Here is a 17224-nt window from a genome sequence, read left to right on the forward strand (position 1 = left end):
AAAGGGACTTGTTGACAAAAAAACAAAACAAAGAAAAACATCATGTCACATAACTTCTAACAGCGATGTAAAAATCATTTAAAGAAACCAATAAAATCCATATTGAAATATCTTTGTATTTTCAAGGAGATGATTATAGTGTCCAAGATATATAGAGATGAGAAAAAGTAAAAGTATCTTGTAAATAATAAGTTTGGTATCGATAAGATCAAGAACCTCTACGAAATGTGATGAGTGGTAGACGAAATAGAATTTCTTGGATCACCCATTGAGCAACAACTTAAAAGCTATTGAATATTACTTGGATCACTTGTATACTTAAAAGAATAGTTATTTTCTCTCTTGGGTTACTCAAATACACTTGAAACTATATATTCATGCTCTTTAAATAATCTGTATTTTCTCGAGATATAAAATATGGTTTGATTTTCTTAAAATAATTTTGAAATGGACGTAATGGGTTAGTGAGTCAGGGCCATTTCCCATTTGTTCTCACTCACTTCTCAAAATCATTGCAAAAATTGAAGTGTTTTGGTTGGCTTTGAACTTTTGAACCCAAAGTAGTTTTCAACACATAATAACAGATGAAAAGTTAGTGAGTGATCTTACACTAACCAATACAATAGGAGCGGATTCCACTCTAGGTGTTTAGGTAGTGGAGCATATTTGAATAAGTAGGTGAAAATTAGTGATCTTATACTCACCAATTTAATAGTCATAAATTTCATAACCAAAAGTTGACAAAAAGAAACATAAATTATTTTTTAAATAGATGGATACAAAAATAATAAATTTCAGTTCAAAATCTAAATTTAAGATTTTGTATTGTATTGTATTTTCTTTTCTTTTTGTTATTTAAAATGTCTTTATCTAGGCAAAATCGCTTGAAACTATTATCAAATTTTATGTTTAAAAAAATACTCTCAAACACCTAACTGCTAAAACCGATTCTAAAAGTAGAGCAATGATAATTGAACCATCTGAAAATGCCATTTGTTATTGGTTGTTTGTTTTATCTAAATTTTCCATTCACTAAAATATGTTTTTTTCTTAATGTAGACAACATTTGCTAGCTATAATTTGTTTTTTTTTATGTAGAACATATTGGGATTGATTTTTAGGAATCAAGAGAGAAAGTAATAATCTGAAATATATATATCTGTAACCAAGGTTTTAATTACACATAATGGCACTTATTATTTAGCTAACAAAACTGGCAAGGCCATGGATGCCAAACTTTACAATGTAAACTTTAATCAACATTTCTACCCTCCATCCATGGAAGCTCTTTCAGAAATCTCTATACCAAGAACACTAAAAAACTTCAATCTGTAAAACTCACTGTAAATTCATCTTTCAGACTTTAGTAAATTAAAGCTTTAGAGCCGATATTCAAGCTGTTCTCTCGCCAGTGGTGAAGTCACTTTCTCAAATGACTCTCAATGGTTCATCTAACAGCTGCAGACATTCTTGTGGGTTGGCGTAGAAGTAGTCTTCTTCTTTCGGTCTATTGGGAATCACTAACCGTCTCTTAGGGCTTCCCATTCGAGTAGAGTGAAAGGCCTTCACCGTGGATGAAAATACATCCCAACTCAACAATCCTTCAGTATATTCATCTATCAGCTTAACTAGGAACCTCCTATTCAGCTGGATTGTCTTCTTGAATCCCAAGAATCTGGAAAAAATGGTGTCAGCCTCGGGATGATAAATATGGGAAGAAAGAGGAAGAAAGATGAAGGTATTTCACCTGCGATGACCTTCAACGACTCTTGCCATGTTCCCATCATTGGTTGGAACAAATATATCGCTCTCAAGAGCCACTAGGTAATCAAGTGCAGCCATTTGAGATGAATGGTTCCGGCAAAAATCCAGATCAGAGGATTCGAGTAGGGTTTCTTTCCGGACCTGAGTTAGTTAAGATAATGGAGTCAATGGAAGATATAAGTTTGAAAAAATTGCAGATGCTGAAATGAATACTTACCACATTCGGAAAAGCGTCTGTTAAAGCCTTCATCCGCCTTTGACCACCATAGATTTCTCCAGCAGCTATGTATATTTGAACATTTCGGTCAATACCCAACGCAGTCAGCGTGAGAGCAGTTTCCTCAGGAGTTAAAGGGCAAAGGCCATCTTTCCTCTTCAGCTCAGAGTTTATGACTTTCTCTTTCCACCAAGGATAAGCATATCTGCCAACAAAGATAATTTACATCAATAGATCCATCAAAGTCGGAACAAAAGCAAGAAGATTTTTTTTGGTACCTCATTCTTGTTAGTTCTTCTTCTTCCTCGGGGTTGCAACCATGGGAACAACCAGAAAATGCTAACATATCCATTTCATATCTGAGATGCAGGACAAGAAATGGACCTTTCTCTCTCAGAATCTTGACTACTCGTCTACCTAATTCCTCAATCTGAGGAGTAAACTTAAGCCCGTTGAAATTTACTCGGCACCTCAGCTTCTGAACCTCCACAGGCAGTTCATTATTAGCGAGTCTAGTATCCGTTTTGTTTAGATGTAAAACCTTATGTTTCTTCACCAGGGGAAGAATCTGTTTCCAGATATATTTTTAATTTGAAATTTTTTAGTAAAAGGATTAAGGTATAAGACTATAAGAAGCAAAGTGAGGACTAATCTCAAACGAAAAGACCAAACTTGGAAATTAACCTGATTCTGGTAGTAAGACATGTTTGACCAACTAATAGGAGGCATTTCGTGGTACATTCCAAGCTCAACCCTTTTCTTAAGCCTTGGAGGTAACTCTTTGAGTATCCGAACTTCATCTCTCAACGAACCTATGAAGTGATCCACATCGAATATGTCTTTAAACTCACTGCCCCGAAGAAGAAAACATTGTAAGAGATTGTCGAATCAGAAAGTTTTAAAAAAAAAAAAAAAAAACAGAGTTCACAAAGAAGCTTCAAGTGAGATACATACCTTGGATCGTTCCAAAACGAGGTCTTGTCAAGCTCCGGCACAATAAGTGTGACATTCAGGTATCTTGCAACAGTTACCATATCGCATATCTGTAGAAAGTAGACCAAAAACAAAGTAAGCAAATCATATCACTAGAAGATGAATCCTTGCAAAGAGAAGCAAATTGCAATAGTTTAGTTCTCATCTTACAGCTGCTCGCATTTGATTAAGTCCTCCATTGCAGGAAACCATAAGATAACCATTATTCACATATACCCCTGAGAAAAAATAAAACAAAAAGCTTAGTTTTCCATATTCATCTCCAAGTTAGCTACATTATCCCATTCAACCACAAATTCTATCAATCAATCTTCTGTAAAGAACTTACTTTTAGGTGGAAGAGCGATTTTAGTGGGAAGAGACGTCATCTCTGCGGCAGTGGACAGTTCATGGTGATTGAAACAAGAAGGCCAACCTTTAAACAATCGTGGTCCCCACATCTCTCCCAAAGCCATCAAATGAACAAAACAGCTCCAAAGCAACAATACAGTAACAGCACGAATCATCCATAAGCTCATACGAGGCCTCGAAACAAAAGAGTTCTTGAGTTTCTCAACCTTGCTCTCTCCTAGAAGCTTAACATTCATCTCCCATAGTTTCCTGTGGTAAAGAAACTTGTCCATTTTACACATTTTTTCAAAATCACCCACCAACCAACCCACTCTCACAGAAGCTTCTCTCAGTTCCCAAAACACTCTCAGAGGAATTTCATCGAACACTTAAAGGGTAAGCCTGGAAAAACTAAACCACAGCTTCTTCAACTTAAAATACTGCAGATTTAAAAGGACAGGAATATAAAACAATATAGTAGTAATAGTTTTGGTGCTCAAGTTTTTAATTATCCTCTAATAACACTCAGAGAAAATGTAATCTCCACACAAATCAGTGAGCATTAATCACACCTCGAAAAACCCAGATTTTTTTGTTTTAAAGTAGCCCACGATCTTCGACTTAATAATAATCTGACGAAAACCCAGATCTTGCTCTATTAAATAAACAAGAAGAATCTCTCTCAGGTTTCAACTCTCAATTGATGAAGCTCACACTTCAAGTTACAGAAAATAAAGGAGAAGGCTTTGAAATTCCGCAATGGCGATCGATGAGCAAAGTAGCCGTACAAATAAATAAAAATTTGTGGTAAGTGTTTTACTGCTTATTTGGGAGACGTGAAGAACCGGTCGGTGTTGACCGGAGAATGAAGAAGAAGGACGTCGGAGAAATAGGGGAGAAGATCGGTGTGGGGAAAAAGAGACAAGAATGTGCAAAATTCAGCACTTTTTTTCTACCAAGGAGGAAAATAAAAATAAGCAGTCTTTAGGTTTCTTCTTTTTTGTCGGCAAAAAACTGGAGTATTATTTATAACCTTTTTTTTTAACAACGAAATAGTAGAAATATTTCTTTTAATATTCTCTGCAAATTTAAAATAATTTTTTGATACAGAGCCAAAGTAGACCTTTAATTAAATTTAAACATACATTGTATTATCTTGCTATCAGTGCACTTGTATGTATTTTTTTTTGGATAACTTTAAAAAGGAACATATTTGAATTTTGGTTGACCAAATACATTCAATCTATTTTTCTTAGGTTTATTTCCTAGAGGGATAAATTAATATATTTGGAAGTTAAATAACAGAGTTTCAGTTATATCTAAACCACATTAGCAGGTTGCTTCTATACTACTAATTCTGTCGTTAAGCAAAACTAATCCACAAGTTAACTTCCAAAAGTATTGACCCAAAGAACAATATGTGTAAACCACATATTTAACTCAAATCTCATTTTAAAAATTGGTTGAAAAATGAAATTACATTATATGTATTTATTATTTACATATCCAAAATGAACTTATTTTGTCCTTAGAAAACTAAACAAAATAAATTCAAACCATTTTCTTATCGAAATAAATCAAATTAATACGGCAAGATTCATTTTCTGTCGGTTCTTTAATAAAAACAAAATAACATAAACTTAAAATTGTTCTTTTCTTTTCTTTTTTTTTTTCTTTTTTACATCATTTAAAATTGTTCAAAAGGGCATATTCTAGACTTGTGGATCTCTCGCAATGTGACAGCAATGACATAGAGAGATCCAAATAAATATTGAATATTTGGCAACTAAATAAAAAGCAGGCCTACAATATGTATAAATAATTAAATATAGATAGATGGACCAACTCTATTTATTGCTCACAGTTGTCATTTGTCAATCCAAAATAAAATATAAAAAAGTTTGTGGACGTGTATTATGTTTATTGTTTAAAGTATTAAACACAAAAAGGTCCAAAAAAATTAGATCAAAACTTAAGCTAGCTTTGTTACCTTGATTTCGATTGAAGTATGGTATAAATCTGGCCCCGAGCCGATTGAATTAACATTTTCAGTATTATGATATTCGAAATTTCGACAATATGCGTATATTTAAAAGAAGCATTATGTATAATTTTGAGAGAAGAAAAGATTGAGCATTTTTGTAGTATGGTTTTTTTTGGGTGAAAACTGATCTAAGGGTATTTATAGGAAACAAATGGATAAATACATAAGAAGGAATTAATATGTTTCGTCATGAACCAAGTAACAAACATAAATAGATACATTTTAAACTTTTTATAAAAGCAACCATTAATAGAAGATGGTCTTTTAAAATTGGATTTGTTTTCTTTGCTTTTCAAATTTTAAACACAATTTTGTCTTGTTCATAATTAAAAAAAAAATAAAAAAATAATCACAACTTTGTCTCGTAATCTTGTTCATATTTTTTGAGAAAATTAGTTAAAATCACTTCTATTTAATTCAGAATTTTAAAATATAAATTAGATTTTGGTGTTATACAATTTATGATATTTGCAATAAGCTAGATATTTTAATAAAATTTCAAGAGTCTCTCTAGAAATATACAAGTTTTTTTAATGTACCTCTAAATATTATAAAATCAAAAAAAAATCAATCTAGATATGTTCTTTTGTAAGAAAATACACAAGTCAACCGTAGATGCTTTTATCCAAAAAAACAACAAAATTTAAATATTAATCATTTTTTTTTTTTGTGCAAAAATATTAATCATATTATTTTCAGATCGTTGGTAAACACTCTGATAAAAATAAATTTCCTAATCTATTATTAATAATATATATATATATATATGTATGTCGCCGGTTACATCATGTAATTTGATGTAGTCAAAAAAATTGAAATCTCAAATAACTCTCAACCTATCAACTAAATTTTCTCATTTAACGAATTTTAAAAGTTGTATTGGTTTTAAAACTCTATTCATAAAACATGTGAAAGTGACTAACCACAATTTCTAGCTGCAGCGGCAATTTAATAAAGCTTTAAGCAATGATCTCGCCGGCCAAGTTTAGAAAACAATGAAAGATCAATGATTTTTTTTTTCATTCGTGAAGACAATTTAAAAAGATACACGTGTATGTGAAGTTATGAACTAGGGAAGCACGGAAGCTCCGTCCGTAGTCCGATTCCCGCTTCGGAAGCTAAAACGGAATCGGAAGCTTCAGGAAGCGCCCGGAAGCGTGGTGGAAGCGCGATTCCGAAAAAAAGGAAATCGGAAGCTTTTTGGAAGCTATGATTCCGTTTAGGAAGCGTTCTATTTTTATGCGATTCTGATTTTGGAATCGTTATTAAGGAAATATTTAGGAAGCGTGATATATTTTTTGTATTTCTTAATTAAATATGAAATTAGAAAACCCTAATTACAGTTTACTAAACAAGAGAATACCAATCGTGGCTAAATTTCGTCTTTGGCAAAACTCTTGTTGGGATTGAACCATTTGATTGGCCCTGGAAAAGAGAAAGCTAGGTTAGTGATGATGAAGAACAAGGAAGTTCTGAAGTAGAACAAGAAGAAGAAGTTGTCATGGTTGAAGAAGAAGAGAGGTCAACTAAAGAAGAAGAAGGAGTCAACGTAAAAAGAAGATGTGTTTTGAGTTAAGAGATGGAGTGGGCCTAAGTGGTTAAGGTGTGGCCCAACAGAAGAAAGGTGTTGTCTAATGGGTCTAACTAAAGCCCATTCGTATAAGTAATTATAATGTCCAAGTATAACTAAGCGTTAAGTGAGTTGTTGAGAGTGTTTGCTAATGGTGATGAAAATGAAAAGGAAGACGATGGTCCAAATCTTTGACTTATGCGTTATGTTTTTTTTTAATCTCTAATCAACTTAATTAAGTATTGGATCTCTTTTATTTAAGACAAGAGTTATTTAATCACATTTGAGTTATTTAATCACATTTGATTATATATATATATATATATATATATATATATATATATATATATATATTACACGCTTCCAAAACGTACCCATATCATAAATTTTTGAAAAAATCGCTTCCACGTTTCCAAACGCTTCGCTTCCCCGCACCCGCTTCTGATTCCATGCAACTTAGGTTATGAACAGGTTGTTTTAAATCATGGCATTACATCAGCAAATATATAATATATAGGATGATGTTCGGTCAAATTATCTTGATCAATCTCCTTCATGTTTGCTATTCGAAAATGATTGGTATGTATACCAGATCGTATCGATTGATATATATTGGAAATTAAGTAAAGGCCAATTGTCACGTAATGACTTGAAAGCATCTCCAGTGTATAGGCTTAATTATCACTTGGCGATAAAAGAATTATATTCGAATAGAAATGAGTTGCTTATTAAGCGATATTAATGTACGTTATTTTCTATGACCATATACATTCCACCGACATCGGACATTACATTGCTGTCGGAACTTAATGATTTAATTTTCTAAAAACGAATACATTTCTCCAATGGAAAAAAATCTAAGAGTTTAAGATCTTTCTATAACTTGTACACTGTAATTGTCATTTCAACAAAGAGTTTAAGAAGAAAACAGAGAGAAAAGCTTGTAAATATATGTAGGTTCAATTAAATGCGTCATTTCTATTTCAGTCTATATATTTAATCAGATTTGTATTTCACAAGTTTTAATGCTTTAAGTATTTTAAGTAACATTTAATGAACATCTTCTTCCTTTTTTTTTTTTTTTTGTGCAAAAACATCTTCTCCTAAAAGTGCAAGTAACTTGACAATATTAGAAAGGTAAAGTAACAGAACAAATCATTAACGATACGTTCAAAAACTAACAGAAGTATTCAGAATTAAGAAAAGAACAAAACAAATAAAGGAGACGTTTCTTCAATTATGTTTTTGCTTGAAATAGAACAAACACGTATTATAAAAGAAGCCAATAACTTTGAAGATAACTTAAACGCAAAATATTTAGTGAAAAAATTAATATACCCACGAAACTCGGTGTCGCACTGTCGGTGGCTCAATAATTTTAAGACTCCCAACTTTTAAGCCCATTCGTGTATGTGTATACTTACGTGCGCATTGGATTTGAAATTTTGGTTGTTATCGAGACTTTTAGTAGATTATTAAGAAGAGTATACAATTGGGACCCTTATTACTTTCTATAAAACTTTTTTTTTTTTTTTTTTTTTTTTTTTAAACCTATAAATGTTTACATAAGTGTTAAACAGAGATAGATCTCTTTAACAAATTAAATCCGAAGAAAGTACTACATTTTAAGGATAAAAGTTTGTCATTGTACTACTTTGGCTAGTATATGTCGACTAGACCACTACTTAGTTGTGACGTCTAGGCTCTAAGGTATACAAAATATCAGCAATATCATCTGCCAAACTGTCGATATCAACCATAAAAAGTTTTATATCTACATTTTTTGATCGATGGTGGAGAAGATCATCCAAAACTACAGATGTTAATATGGATATGGAACCCCCATTTAATTAATGGATATGTTATGTGAAAACAAATCCATTTAACCGCATTTAACAGATATTGTCTAATCTATTGAAAGAAGCTTGTGCGGCTGCTCCTAAAGTTTGATAACGTTTGAATTACTTTTGGTTAATTAGGTTTTTGAATTGATATGGCTTTAGAGTAGAAATGGCTGCTAAAAACTATTAGTGAATGTAGAATGTAGTAAAGCTATGTCTTTTGCTTCCAATGGATGATGCTTGTTTAAGCTTAGAGCTTCCAAATAGCTGGTATAATTATTTTGGCGAAAAAAAAAAAAAAAAAAAAAAAGCTGGTATAATTATTTTTTCCTTTTTTACTTAGTGAAGTGTTTGAATTGATTTTCTTTCTTCTTACACTATATGGGCTTATAAGGCCCATAATAAGACGTTAAAAAACTTAAAAACAAGATTTAGTTTTGCTTAGGCCTTACAAAGTTACAATCGAACGGAGGATAAGGACCGTCGGATTTATCTGACTTCTTCTCCTTCAATTAGGGTTTCTGAATTGCTTCCTCTGCCGATTAGGGTTTTAGCGTCTCTAGCATTTTCTTTCAGCTCAAACCCAAAAACCTCATCGCCAATTATTTCTTCGTCGCTACTCTACCCCGCGCCGATTAATCTCTCTCAGGTAAACTACTTCAGTTTTACTCGTAGACCAGTTTTACAGAGATTGATAAATCCTAGTTGTGCCCATTAGATTGTACAAGGGTTTTGATTATTCAGGATTTTGATCTGATTCAGTGGACCAATAAACCCTAATTTCGTATAATGTTGCGTATCATCAGAACCGTCCCAGATGAGGAAGCTCAAGTATCACGAGAAGAAGCTTATAAAGAAAGTAAATTTCTTAGAATGGAAAAGAGAAGATAACCATCGGGAAAACGAGATTACGTATCGTTACCACATGGGCTCTCGTGATGATTACAAAAAGTAAGTTTGTACCTTTTTTTTTTTTTTTCTCTTCTTGTTTTGGTTCGAGTCTTTTGCGATGAACAATTGTAATTCTGATTCTTGAGACTACTTTTCTTTTTTCTTCGGGCAGGTATTCAGGATTGTGTAGGATGGCGCAGAAACTGACGAATATATTGAAACAAATGGATCCCGCAGATCCTTTTCGTATTCAGATGACTGATATGCTTTTGGAGAAGCTGTGAGTTTTTGTTTTTATATACCAGTTTGTTCAAGTATAGAGCTTATTACAAGCAATGGCTCTTTGTTTTCTTTAGGTTTTAGGTCTTTGAACATGAGACTTGACCATTTTCTGCATTTTCTTTCTATGTTATCTTAGAGACCTCTGGTTGTTTTTCTTGTTAACCACCTTAGAGACAGATGAAATTGGGGGTTCTGAAGCTTCTACATAGATTTTAGGACCGTTGGTTTGAAATCCATTAGAGGTTGAATATCATCCTGGTAAAATGTTGTGTGATCTAATGGTTTTCTGGTTAACGTTCTTAAGGAATCGATTGAGTCAGGATTCTTACAGAATCTGTGTCTTTAATAGCTTATACATAGGCTTATGTATAGGAAAAAAGAGCCATTCCACTGAAACTTGTTGATTGCGTGGTTCCACTCTGCAATGAGAAAACTTGTTTTCATAATGGCTGACTGACTTGTGTTACTTCCATGTATGTTGAAACTGCAGATATAACATGGGTGTTATACCGACTAGGAAAAGCTTGGCTTTAACTGAACGGTTATCAGTTTCATCCTTCTGTAGGTAAGGGTATACGCAATAGGCAGTTACGTTTTCCCTTGAGAGCCAATGATCTCATTTCGTTGGTCTCATGTCGGTATTTTTTTTTTTGTAATTTGCAGGCGTAGGCTATCGACTGTACTGGTTCACCTAAAGTTTGCAGAGCACAACAAAGAAGCTGTGACATACATAGAGCAAGGACACATTCGTGTAGGACCAGAAACAATTACTGATCCAGCTTTCTTAGTAACTCGGAACATGGAAGATTTCATCACTTGGGTTGATTCTTCCAAGATTAAACGAAAGGTTCTTCAGTACAATGACAAATTGGATGATTATGACATGATTGCTTAACTTTGAGGAGGTTTTAAAAAAAAGACTGATGTCTTGTAATAGCTATGAAAGGTTCAGTGCTACTGTTGCAGGGTTTGTTTGGATTTCTGGTTATGTTTTTTGCAATATATATCAAATGTGCTACTACTCTTATTTTGTATTGCTTACTTTTAAAATAGGAAATGGCAATTCCCCTTATATATTTCTTCAAAATATTATCATATAGATATTTTATCTAACTCTGAATATTGTCATATTCTAAAGTTTGATTTGAATCACAAAAATGGATGAACATAAATATTAAAGTTAGATATTATTTTACCCTTCAACCTAAATACAAACAAAATTCAACTTGGAATCTTTTTTTTCCCTTTTTTATGACATGAAAATAGTAGAGTACAATTAAAAGTCACGAACCCGTTTGATCCGATCCGACCCGACCCGACCAGAAGTGACCCGAAACTGTAAAACCTGTGTTTTGCTTTCTGTCTCTCGCTCGCTAAGAAGCTTCAAACGCTTTAGCTGAAATGGCGGTTCAATCAAATCAGAGTGCTTCTTTTGGTTTCAGAACAGCTTCACCTTCTCAGAAGCTCTCTTCGAAACATGTTGTTTATATTTCGCTGGCAACGAAGCTCAAATACTCTTCTCTAGCGTCGATTTCGTGCTCTACTTGGAATCCTGGTCAAATTCCGACGAGACACTCCGGTAAAAATCCCGGAATATTCGCATCTGCCCCATCCAATCTTACCTTCTCTCATGAACCACCAGAATCTGAATCTCCGCCACTTGGAAAGGTCAGTCATCGTCAAAATCTTTTCTTGGAACAAATTGGGGTTTTAGCTTGTTAGAAAAAGTTGCAGCCTTTTTTTGTCATTTGAACGAACATGTGGTTAAGCAAGTTGTGCCATTGAAGCCAAGTCTGAACATATCTCCATCTCCAAAATCTGGAGATGCATACATATATAATTTCCCTTATGTTGCATCATTGCTGATTCAAGAACACTACTCTTAAGAATGTATGGTTTCAATGCAAGCCTGGTTTATTCTTCTTCATATCCGAAAACTCAAACCGGAGTTTCTTGTCTTCCTTATGTTGCTTGATTCTGAAAACTTTTGTGAAAGGAAGTTGAGATGTATGAGTTTAAGGGAATCCTCCCCGGTTTTCTTCATCTTATATTGCAGAAGAAGATGCGGGTGTTAGTGAAGCCGCTGGAGAAACCAAAGGTGGTACTGAAGTTTGTGTGGATGCAGAAGGACATAGGAGTTGCATTAGACCATATGATTCCAGGGTTTGGAACAATCCCACTTAGTCCATACTACTTCTGGCCTAGGAAAGATGCTTGGGAAGAGCTCAAAGCTTTGTTAGAGAGCAAGCCTTGGATCTCTGAGCTTCATCGCGTCTTTCTCCTTAACCAAGCTACAGACATCATCAATCTTTGGCAATCAAGCGGTGGAGATTTGTCTTGATTGGATTCACCAGACATGTCAATGGAAGCAACTCAGCCAATCTGTTTATCATAGGTATTAATGGTCGCAGCTTTTCAAAGTCTAAAGCTTTTGTGTTGTTTAGTGTATCATCAGTGCATGCCTTCAGTCTTGATGGATTCAATGTTGACAGAGAGATGTCAAAATGTAGGAACTCACCAAGCTGTTTATCATTGTCTATGCAAATGCTCTCGTGTTTTGTGTCGTTCCATGTGTTTTTAATACTTTCCAATGCGAATTTTGGAATATCGAAACTTCACGGTAGAGAATCGGAAAAGAAAAGTTGATGAAAATGACGAAATTTCTACCATTTTAGATAAGTAAATCGAACAAATCTGAGATTCTTCTTTCTAAAGACAAGAAAACAAAAGATCATCATCATCAAACAAAGTACTTAGACATCTGAATCGATTTATTGATCATCCCACATTTCTCATAAAACACTTTATTCTCCACACTACAATCAAGAATCACCTTATAGCAACCCATTGATTTGCTATGATCCACAAGAAACTCCACCACTTTCTTCCCCAACTGTTTCCCGCGAAACCTTGAATCCACAACAACATCTTCAATGTGCCCAACTTTCCCACAATTCCTCAAAAACTTCTTCTCTATCATCACACTTCCCGTTGCAGCGATTTTTCCCGAAGTTTCTTCTTCGATCACGCAGATCACGTGATCTTCTCCGTACGATCTGATTTCTTCGAATCGCCGATCGAATTCTTCGTCGGTTACTGATCCGGTGACGGTGAGTTGACCTAGAAGCTCGATGAATCCTTTTCTCTTATCGGAGATCTCTAGTCTTCGGATCTTGAATGTCTCCGCCATAGAATCAGATCGGATAATTTTTGAGTTTTGAGTTTTTGATAAGATTCGCTCACTGGGACTGAAATAATCAACCAGAGAAAATAATGTGATAATTACGGAAAGGTACTCAAGATTTTAGATCGTTACAAAAGTTTCCAAATCTCTTAATTAAGTCAATATGGACCATTTGTTTTTAAATTGACTTATAATGTATTAGTACTTAGCTTCTACTGTTTTTTTTTTTCGGTATTTGTAATTGAGGAATGAAAGAAAAGTAGCAAATGAAACTCTTTGGTAAACAATATTTATTGAAATACAACAAGCCAACAAGTGAAAATGCAGAGGAAAAAAACAATTTAAACAGGATGATACTTATAGATTACATAATTGGAAATGTGAGGAAAGGATTGCTAAAGTTAAGGTTGATGGTGACTAGAAAAGGAAGGTGTAACCGGAGGGATTCCAGGGATGAGAGGGATCGGAGGGAGCGGAACAGGGAAAGAAGGCGGTGGCGGTAGTGCAGGCGGATTTACGATTGGGACAGGTGGAAGCGGAAGCGGAAGAGTCGGAATTGTTGGAATCGGTGGCAGAGTTGGAGTTGGGGGAGAAGGGATTAATGGGATTGGAGGGAGAGTTGGGGGAGAAGGAATGACCGGGTTTGGAGGGAGAGTTGGGGTTGGGATAGAAGGAATTAGAGGGTTCGGAGGGATGATAGATGGCGGGTTTAACGGGTTTGGCGGAAGGAAGAAATCGGGTTTTAGTACTTGAGCTTTCTTGTCATTAAAGGAATCAGATTTCTTGTTATGCACGGAAGATGATTTCTGTGGTCCCGGGGGAAGAAGAGGAGGAACCTGAGGAATAGGTAAGTCCGGAAGAGGCAAGTTCGGAAGGGGAGGAACGATGGGGAGATTTGGGATAGGGGAAGGATTAGGAGGATCTTGGATCGGTGGAGGGAATGAAGGATCCGGTAAAAGAGGCTTGGACGCGGGGAGATTGATTGGTTTTTGGCTACAAATCTCTGGTTGGTTTTCGGGTCTGAAAGTGAAGAATCCTGCAGAGAAAACCCTAGTATTCTCTCCATGATGGTTTGATTTAAGGCGTTTGAGAGAAGAAGAAGTAGCGGACGAAGCTATGGAACAGTAAGGTTGTGAGCTACTTAGCAACTTCACAGAGCATCTCTTGATCTTCTTCACATGTTTGCTCACAGAGAATGGTAGCTTCACTTTGAATTCGCCGCGCTTGTCTGTTTTCACTTCTTGTCTGAAACTCGGTTTTGAGTTCTCGTCAATGCATTCCACGGCAACTAAAGCACCTGCAACAAGATCCACAAAACTGTTCATAATCCTTTGTGCTAATATACTTAACCTGCATAAATTAAAACTACTTATTGATAACTGATGTTTTGCTAAAACAGAGTGCTCTGTTCTAGAATCCAAGAAACATTATTTTCCAAGTAGTTTTATCAAGAAAACACGAGCAAGAGATTAGAAAGAAAAAAAACAGACCTGGGATTAAGTGGTTGTGTGATTTCGAGAAGGCACCGTTAAAACAAGTGTCACAGTAGACAGTTCCGACTACAACTGCAGAAGAACGTGTCTTCTTCATAACATGTTGCTGTCCTTGAGAAAGACCTCCATTAATAGAGATTCCTAAGAAAATCATAAGACTAAACCAAACCCATAAGTTCGTTGTTCTCTCCATAGTTATCGACTCTATCTCTCACTATAATGAAACAGAAGGCTATCGAGGAAAGAGGGATATATATAGGAGTGTGGTGTGAAGATGAGTGAGCCAGGAAAAACAAAGAGATTGTTAAAAGAAAGCTTATCTCTTTTTTGTGTTCTATGTTAATGTGAATCATGGGAAAAATACAAAATCTAACTACAAAGCTAGCTACTATATATTGTCTTGTGACCCTATCTTTCTACAGCTCAGTAGCTGAATTATTGTAAAAAATAGTATGAGGTGAGAAAAAAGACAACAATAAAAATTTGGATTCACGTTCGCGTGTCAGATTAGATTTGATCGATCATTACACGGTAAAAACACGTACAAAGTAAAAAAAAAAAAACATGTTTTCATTGTGGGGTGGCTAAAACTAGCCTCTCTTTTCATCCATTTACTGTCTTGATTTTTTTTGTTCTTTTTAACATACGAATTATAGATACATATGTAATTGTTTTTTATGCTAAAGGCTCGAACACTTCTGAGATATTTTGAGTTGAAAATATCTGTTTTTCTTCATCTTTCCCTTATTTACGTCGTGAATTTTGGATGAGACTAAAACATGACATGATGTTTCAATTCCAAACTGTGAATCACTCTCTGTCATGTTTGATGTTTTTAGTATAGTCTACATCCATGTTTTCAAAGACTGTTACTGATATTAGTTAACTTCTGAAGATATAGTTTTACATACTCTAAAGTCATAATTCGAGAATAGATGATTAATTACTGTGGGGATTTTGATATATAGTTAACTAATATCAGTAACAGTCTAATGGGCGGATTTAACTATTTCTAATCGATAAGAGCTAGTAATCCAAACTTGATGTAATAAAGTATTATGATGATTCATTTGCAAGATGGTCGTCGTTCTAGAAAAAAAAACTTATATATATAACACACCTACAATAACTGTTATTTGTCCAACCGTTGGAAGAGTATTATATTTCACCGATAATTTTGGTTTACATATCTATATTTGTAAAAATTATTGTAGATTTGGAGAACATATATAGCAGTGAGACTAAAGTTGATAACTAGACTTAAATAACTATAGTTTTTTTTTTCTTAAACAGAGGAAACAAAACATGAAATTTAAGAAAGTGAAGGCTTATGGGAATGAGAATGGGGAAGCGAATACAGATGGAGAGTCTCTGTCGAATCACGAGACACTAAGGATGTCCACACAACCATATGTACCCAATTCTTACTTCTGTCTTCTTATAGACTATATATACATAATCATTCTTGATAAGGACAAAACTATTAAATAAAATGAGTGAAAGAATGTGAATGTTTTTTCTCGTATTAAAGACTGTGAATGTTCTTCTCGAATTTTCTTTTCTAACTTTTGATTCTTGTGTTTTTTCTTTAACAAGACGCCGTATGTGCTAAAAAAATCACCAATTCACGAGAATAAACAAATTCTATTAGAAACCGACGACAATATTTTATCAAAAAAAAAAAACCGACGACATAAAAAACAACAAACAAATACTATGCTGGATTATAGATATACCAGATAATATTTTTAATTTATCAAAATATTGACAAAAGGATAAAAAAATTTAGATAACTCCAACAGTTTTAAATTTTAAATAAAATATATAAGTTTTGAGCAAAAAGGAGGAATTATTTGATACTTTTTTTTAAGTTGGTGATTATTTTATTATTACATTAATTATGGCTAAATTAATTAATATTTTATTGTATAAATTTGTATTAAAATCATTTTCAATTTTGAAAAATCAGACATTGTAAATTAAGAATCTTTTTTATTTCTAAATAATATAGGACTAAATCATAAAATGGGCCAAAATCAAATTAACCCAAGCTGTAGTCTACTACACGGTCTTGCCCATTCCTTCATATGGGCTGATTTACATAAAAAGCCTGACTCATTATTGTCCACTAACAAACAGCTACATTAGTTGGTTCGTATAAATTTAAAGCGTCGTCGTATTACCTCTATTTTAACTTCTTGATGAATTGCGGGTGTAGAAGATTATTTTGACCCCCAAAAAAACAGAGATTAACTAGATTTTTCCGATATATTAAATTTTTACTAGATTATGATTTTTTGCAATAATTTCATTAGTAAATTGCCAAATTTGAGACAAATAACTAAGATTAGTTGCACTTTAGTTAAGTGGTTAAGTCCATTTGATTCCGCTTTTTTTTTATTCTACTAAATCGTGTTACCCCGCGTAGTAGAGATTGACTATGAATCGGGCCTTGTCGATCTAAAGATGTAAAAAAAAAAAAAAAAAAAAACTAAGATTAGTTGCACTATATGACAATAGTCAATGGATTTGAATATGATGATAACTAAAAAATGATTGTAAAATTATTTTTGTCCAATGAACGATAGGTTAAAAGTTAAAATACATTTTAAACG

The 17224-nt window shown here is 33.9% G+C and overlaps 6 protein-coding genes across 9 annotated transcripts; 3 read left to right on the top strand and 3 right to left on the bottom strand.

Annotated features, from left to right (window-relative positions):
• Positions 1–1130: 1130 nt before the first annotated feature.
• Positions 1131–5411, bottom strand: LOC9307751 (uncharacterized protein At1g04910). 4 transcript variants are annotated; one of them, XM_021020915.1, is made up of 9 exons: positions 5295–5411; positions 3303–3574; positions 3125–3192; positions 2936–3024; positions 2666–2831; positions 2260–2549; positions 1982–2186; positions 1748–1905; positions 1131–1675 (listed from the first exon to the last, which is right to left on the bottom strand). In XM_021020915.1, the coding sequence occupies exons 1-9, from the start codon at positions 5348–5350 to the stop codon at positions 1429–1431; spliced, it is 1551 nt and encodes a 516-aa protein (XP_020876574.1). In that variant the 5' UTR covers positions 5351–5411; the 3' UTR covers positions 1131–1428. The 4 variants fall into 4 exon arrangements, with proteins under 4 accessions (XP_020876574.1, XP_020876577.1, XP_020876576.1 ...); XM_021020918.1 differs by lacking the exon at positions 5295–5411 and adding an exon at positions 4125–4302 and having other exon boundaries at positions 1395–1675; XM_021020917.1 differs by lacking the exon at positions 5295–5411 and adding an exon at positions 3877–4302 and having other exon boundaries at positions 1395–1675.
• On the top strand, positions 4064–4275 carry LOC110227599. Its single transcript, XM_021022265.1, is given in 3 exon segments — positions 4064–4077; positions 4139–4250; positions 4252–4275. Coding segments are annotated over 3 exon segments (150 nt in total).
• A 3762-nt stretch (positions 5412–9173) lies between the features above and the next one.
• LOC9309808 (U3 small nucleolar ribonucleoprotein protein IMP3) lies at positions 9174–11008 on the top strand. Its single transcript, XM_002871636.2, has 5 exons — positions 9174–9408; positions 9566–9710; positions 9823–9930; positions 10423–10497; positions 10596–11008. The coding sequence occupies exons 2-5, from the start codon at positions 9577–9579 to the stop codon at positions 10825–10827; spliced, it is 549 nt and encodes a 182-aa protein (XP_002871682.1). The 5' UTR covers positions 9174–9408; positions 9566–9576; the 3' UTR covers positions 10828–11008.
• A 201-nt stretch (positions 11009–11209) lies between these two features.
• Positions 11210–12496, top strand: LOC9307752 (30S ribosomal protein 3-2, chloroplastic). The gene is made up of 2 exons (XM_021020948.1): positions 11210–11600; positions 11989–12496. The coding sequence occupies exons 1-2, from the start codon at positions 11334–11336 to the stop codon at positions 12271–12273; spliced, it is 552 nt and encodes a 183-aa protein (XP_020876607.1). The 5' UTR covers positions 11210–11333; the 3' UTR covers positions 12274–12496.
• Positions 12497–12584: 88 nt separating this feature from the next.
• On the bottom strand, positions 12585–13248 carry LOC9307753 (glucosamine 6-phosphate N-acetyltransferase). Its single transcript, XM_002873694.2, has one exon. It carries the CDS (start codon positions 13120–13122, stop codon positions 12673–12675), a length of 450 nt encoding a protein of 149 aa, XP_002873740.1. The 5' UTR covers positions 13123–13248; the 3' UTR covers positions 12585–12672.
• A 126-nt stretch (positions 13249–13374) lies between these two features.
• Positions 13375–14930, bottom strand: LOC9309809 (vegetative cell wall protein gp1). The gene is made up of 2 exons (XM_021020936.1): positions 14607–14930; positions 13375–14413 (listed from the first exon to the last, which is right to left on the bottom strand). The coding sequence occupies exons 1-2, from the start codon at positions 14800–14802 to the stop codon at positions 13518–13520; spliced, it is 1092 nt and encodes a 363-aa protein (XP_020876595.1). The 5' UTR covers positions 14803–14930; the 3' UTR covers positions 13375–13517.
• Between the last annotated feature and the right edge of the window lie 2294 nt (positions 14931–17224).

Source organism: Arabidopsis lyrata, assembly GCF_000004255.2.
Source record: "Arabidopsis lyrata subsp. lyrata unplaced genomic scaffold ARALYscaffold_6, whole genome shotgun sequence".
Classification (NCBI taxonomy): domain Eukaryota; kingdom Viridiplantae; phylum Streptophyta; class Magnoliopsida; order Brassicales; family Brassicaceae; genus Arabidopsis; species Arabidopsis lyrata.

Excerpts from the sequence above, each read along its gene's own strand:
- LOC9307751 (XM_021020915.1), bottom strand. The coding sequence starts at position 5,350 with ATGTTAATTCAATCGGCTCGGGGCCAGATTTATACCATACTTCAATCG. Across the intron at positions 3,575-5,294 it reads ATACTTCAATCGAAATCAAG|GAAACTATGGGAGATGAATG; the intron begins GTAACAAAGCTA and ends TCTTTACCACAG. Across the intron at positions 2,187-2,259 it reads GAAGAACTAACAAGAATGAG|ATATGCTTATCCTTGGTGGA; the intron begins GTACCAAAAAAA and ends CTTTGTTGGCAG.
- LOC9309808 (XM_002871636.2), top strand. The coding sequence starts at position 9,577 with ATGAGGAAGCTCAAGTATCACGAGAAGAAGCTTATAAAGAAAGTAAAT. Across the intron at positions 9,931-10,422 it reads GATATGCTTTTGGAGAAGCT|ATATAACATGGGTGTTATAC; the intron begins GTGAGTTTTTGT and ends TTGAAACTGCAG. Across the intron at positions 10,498-10,595 it reads TCAGTTTCATCCTTCTGTAG|GCGTAGGCTATCGACTGTAC; the intron begins GTAAGGGTATAC and ends TGTAATTTGCAG.
- LOC9307752 (XM_021020948.1), top strand. The coding sequence starts at position 11,334 with ATGGCGGTTCAATCAAATCAGAGTGCTTCTTTTGGTTTCAGAACAGCT. Across the intron at positions 11,601-11,988 it reads AATCTCCGCCACTTGGAAAG|AAGAAGATGCGGGTGTTAGT; the intron begins GTCAGTCATCGT and ends CTTATATTGCAG.
- LOC9307753 (XM_002873694.2), bottom strand. The coding sequence starts at position 13,122 with ATGGCGGAGACATTCAAGATCCGAAGACTAGAGATCTCCGATAAGAGA.
- LOC9309809 (XM_021020936.1), bottom strand. The coding sequence starts at position 14,802 with ATGGAGAGAACAACGAACTTATGGGTTTGGTTTAGTCTTATGATTTTC. Across the intron at positions 14,414-14,606 it reads ACACAACCACTTAATCCCAG|GTGCTTTAGTTGCCGTGGAA; the intron begins GTCTGTTTTTTT and ends ATCTTGTTGCAG.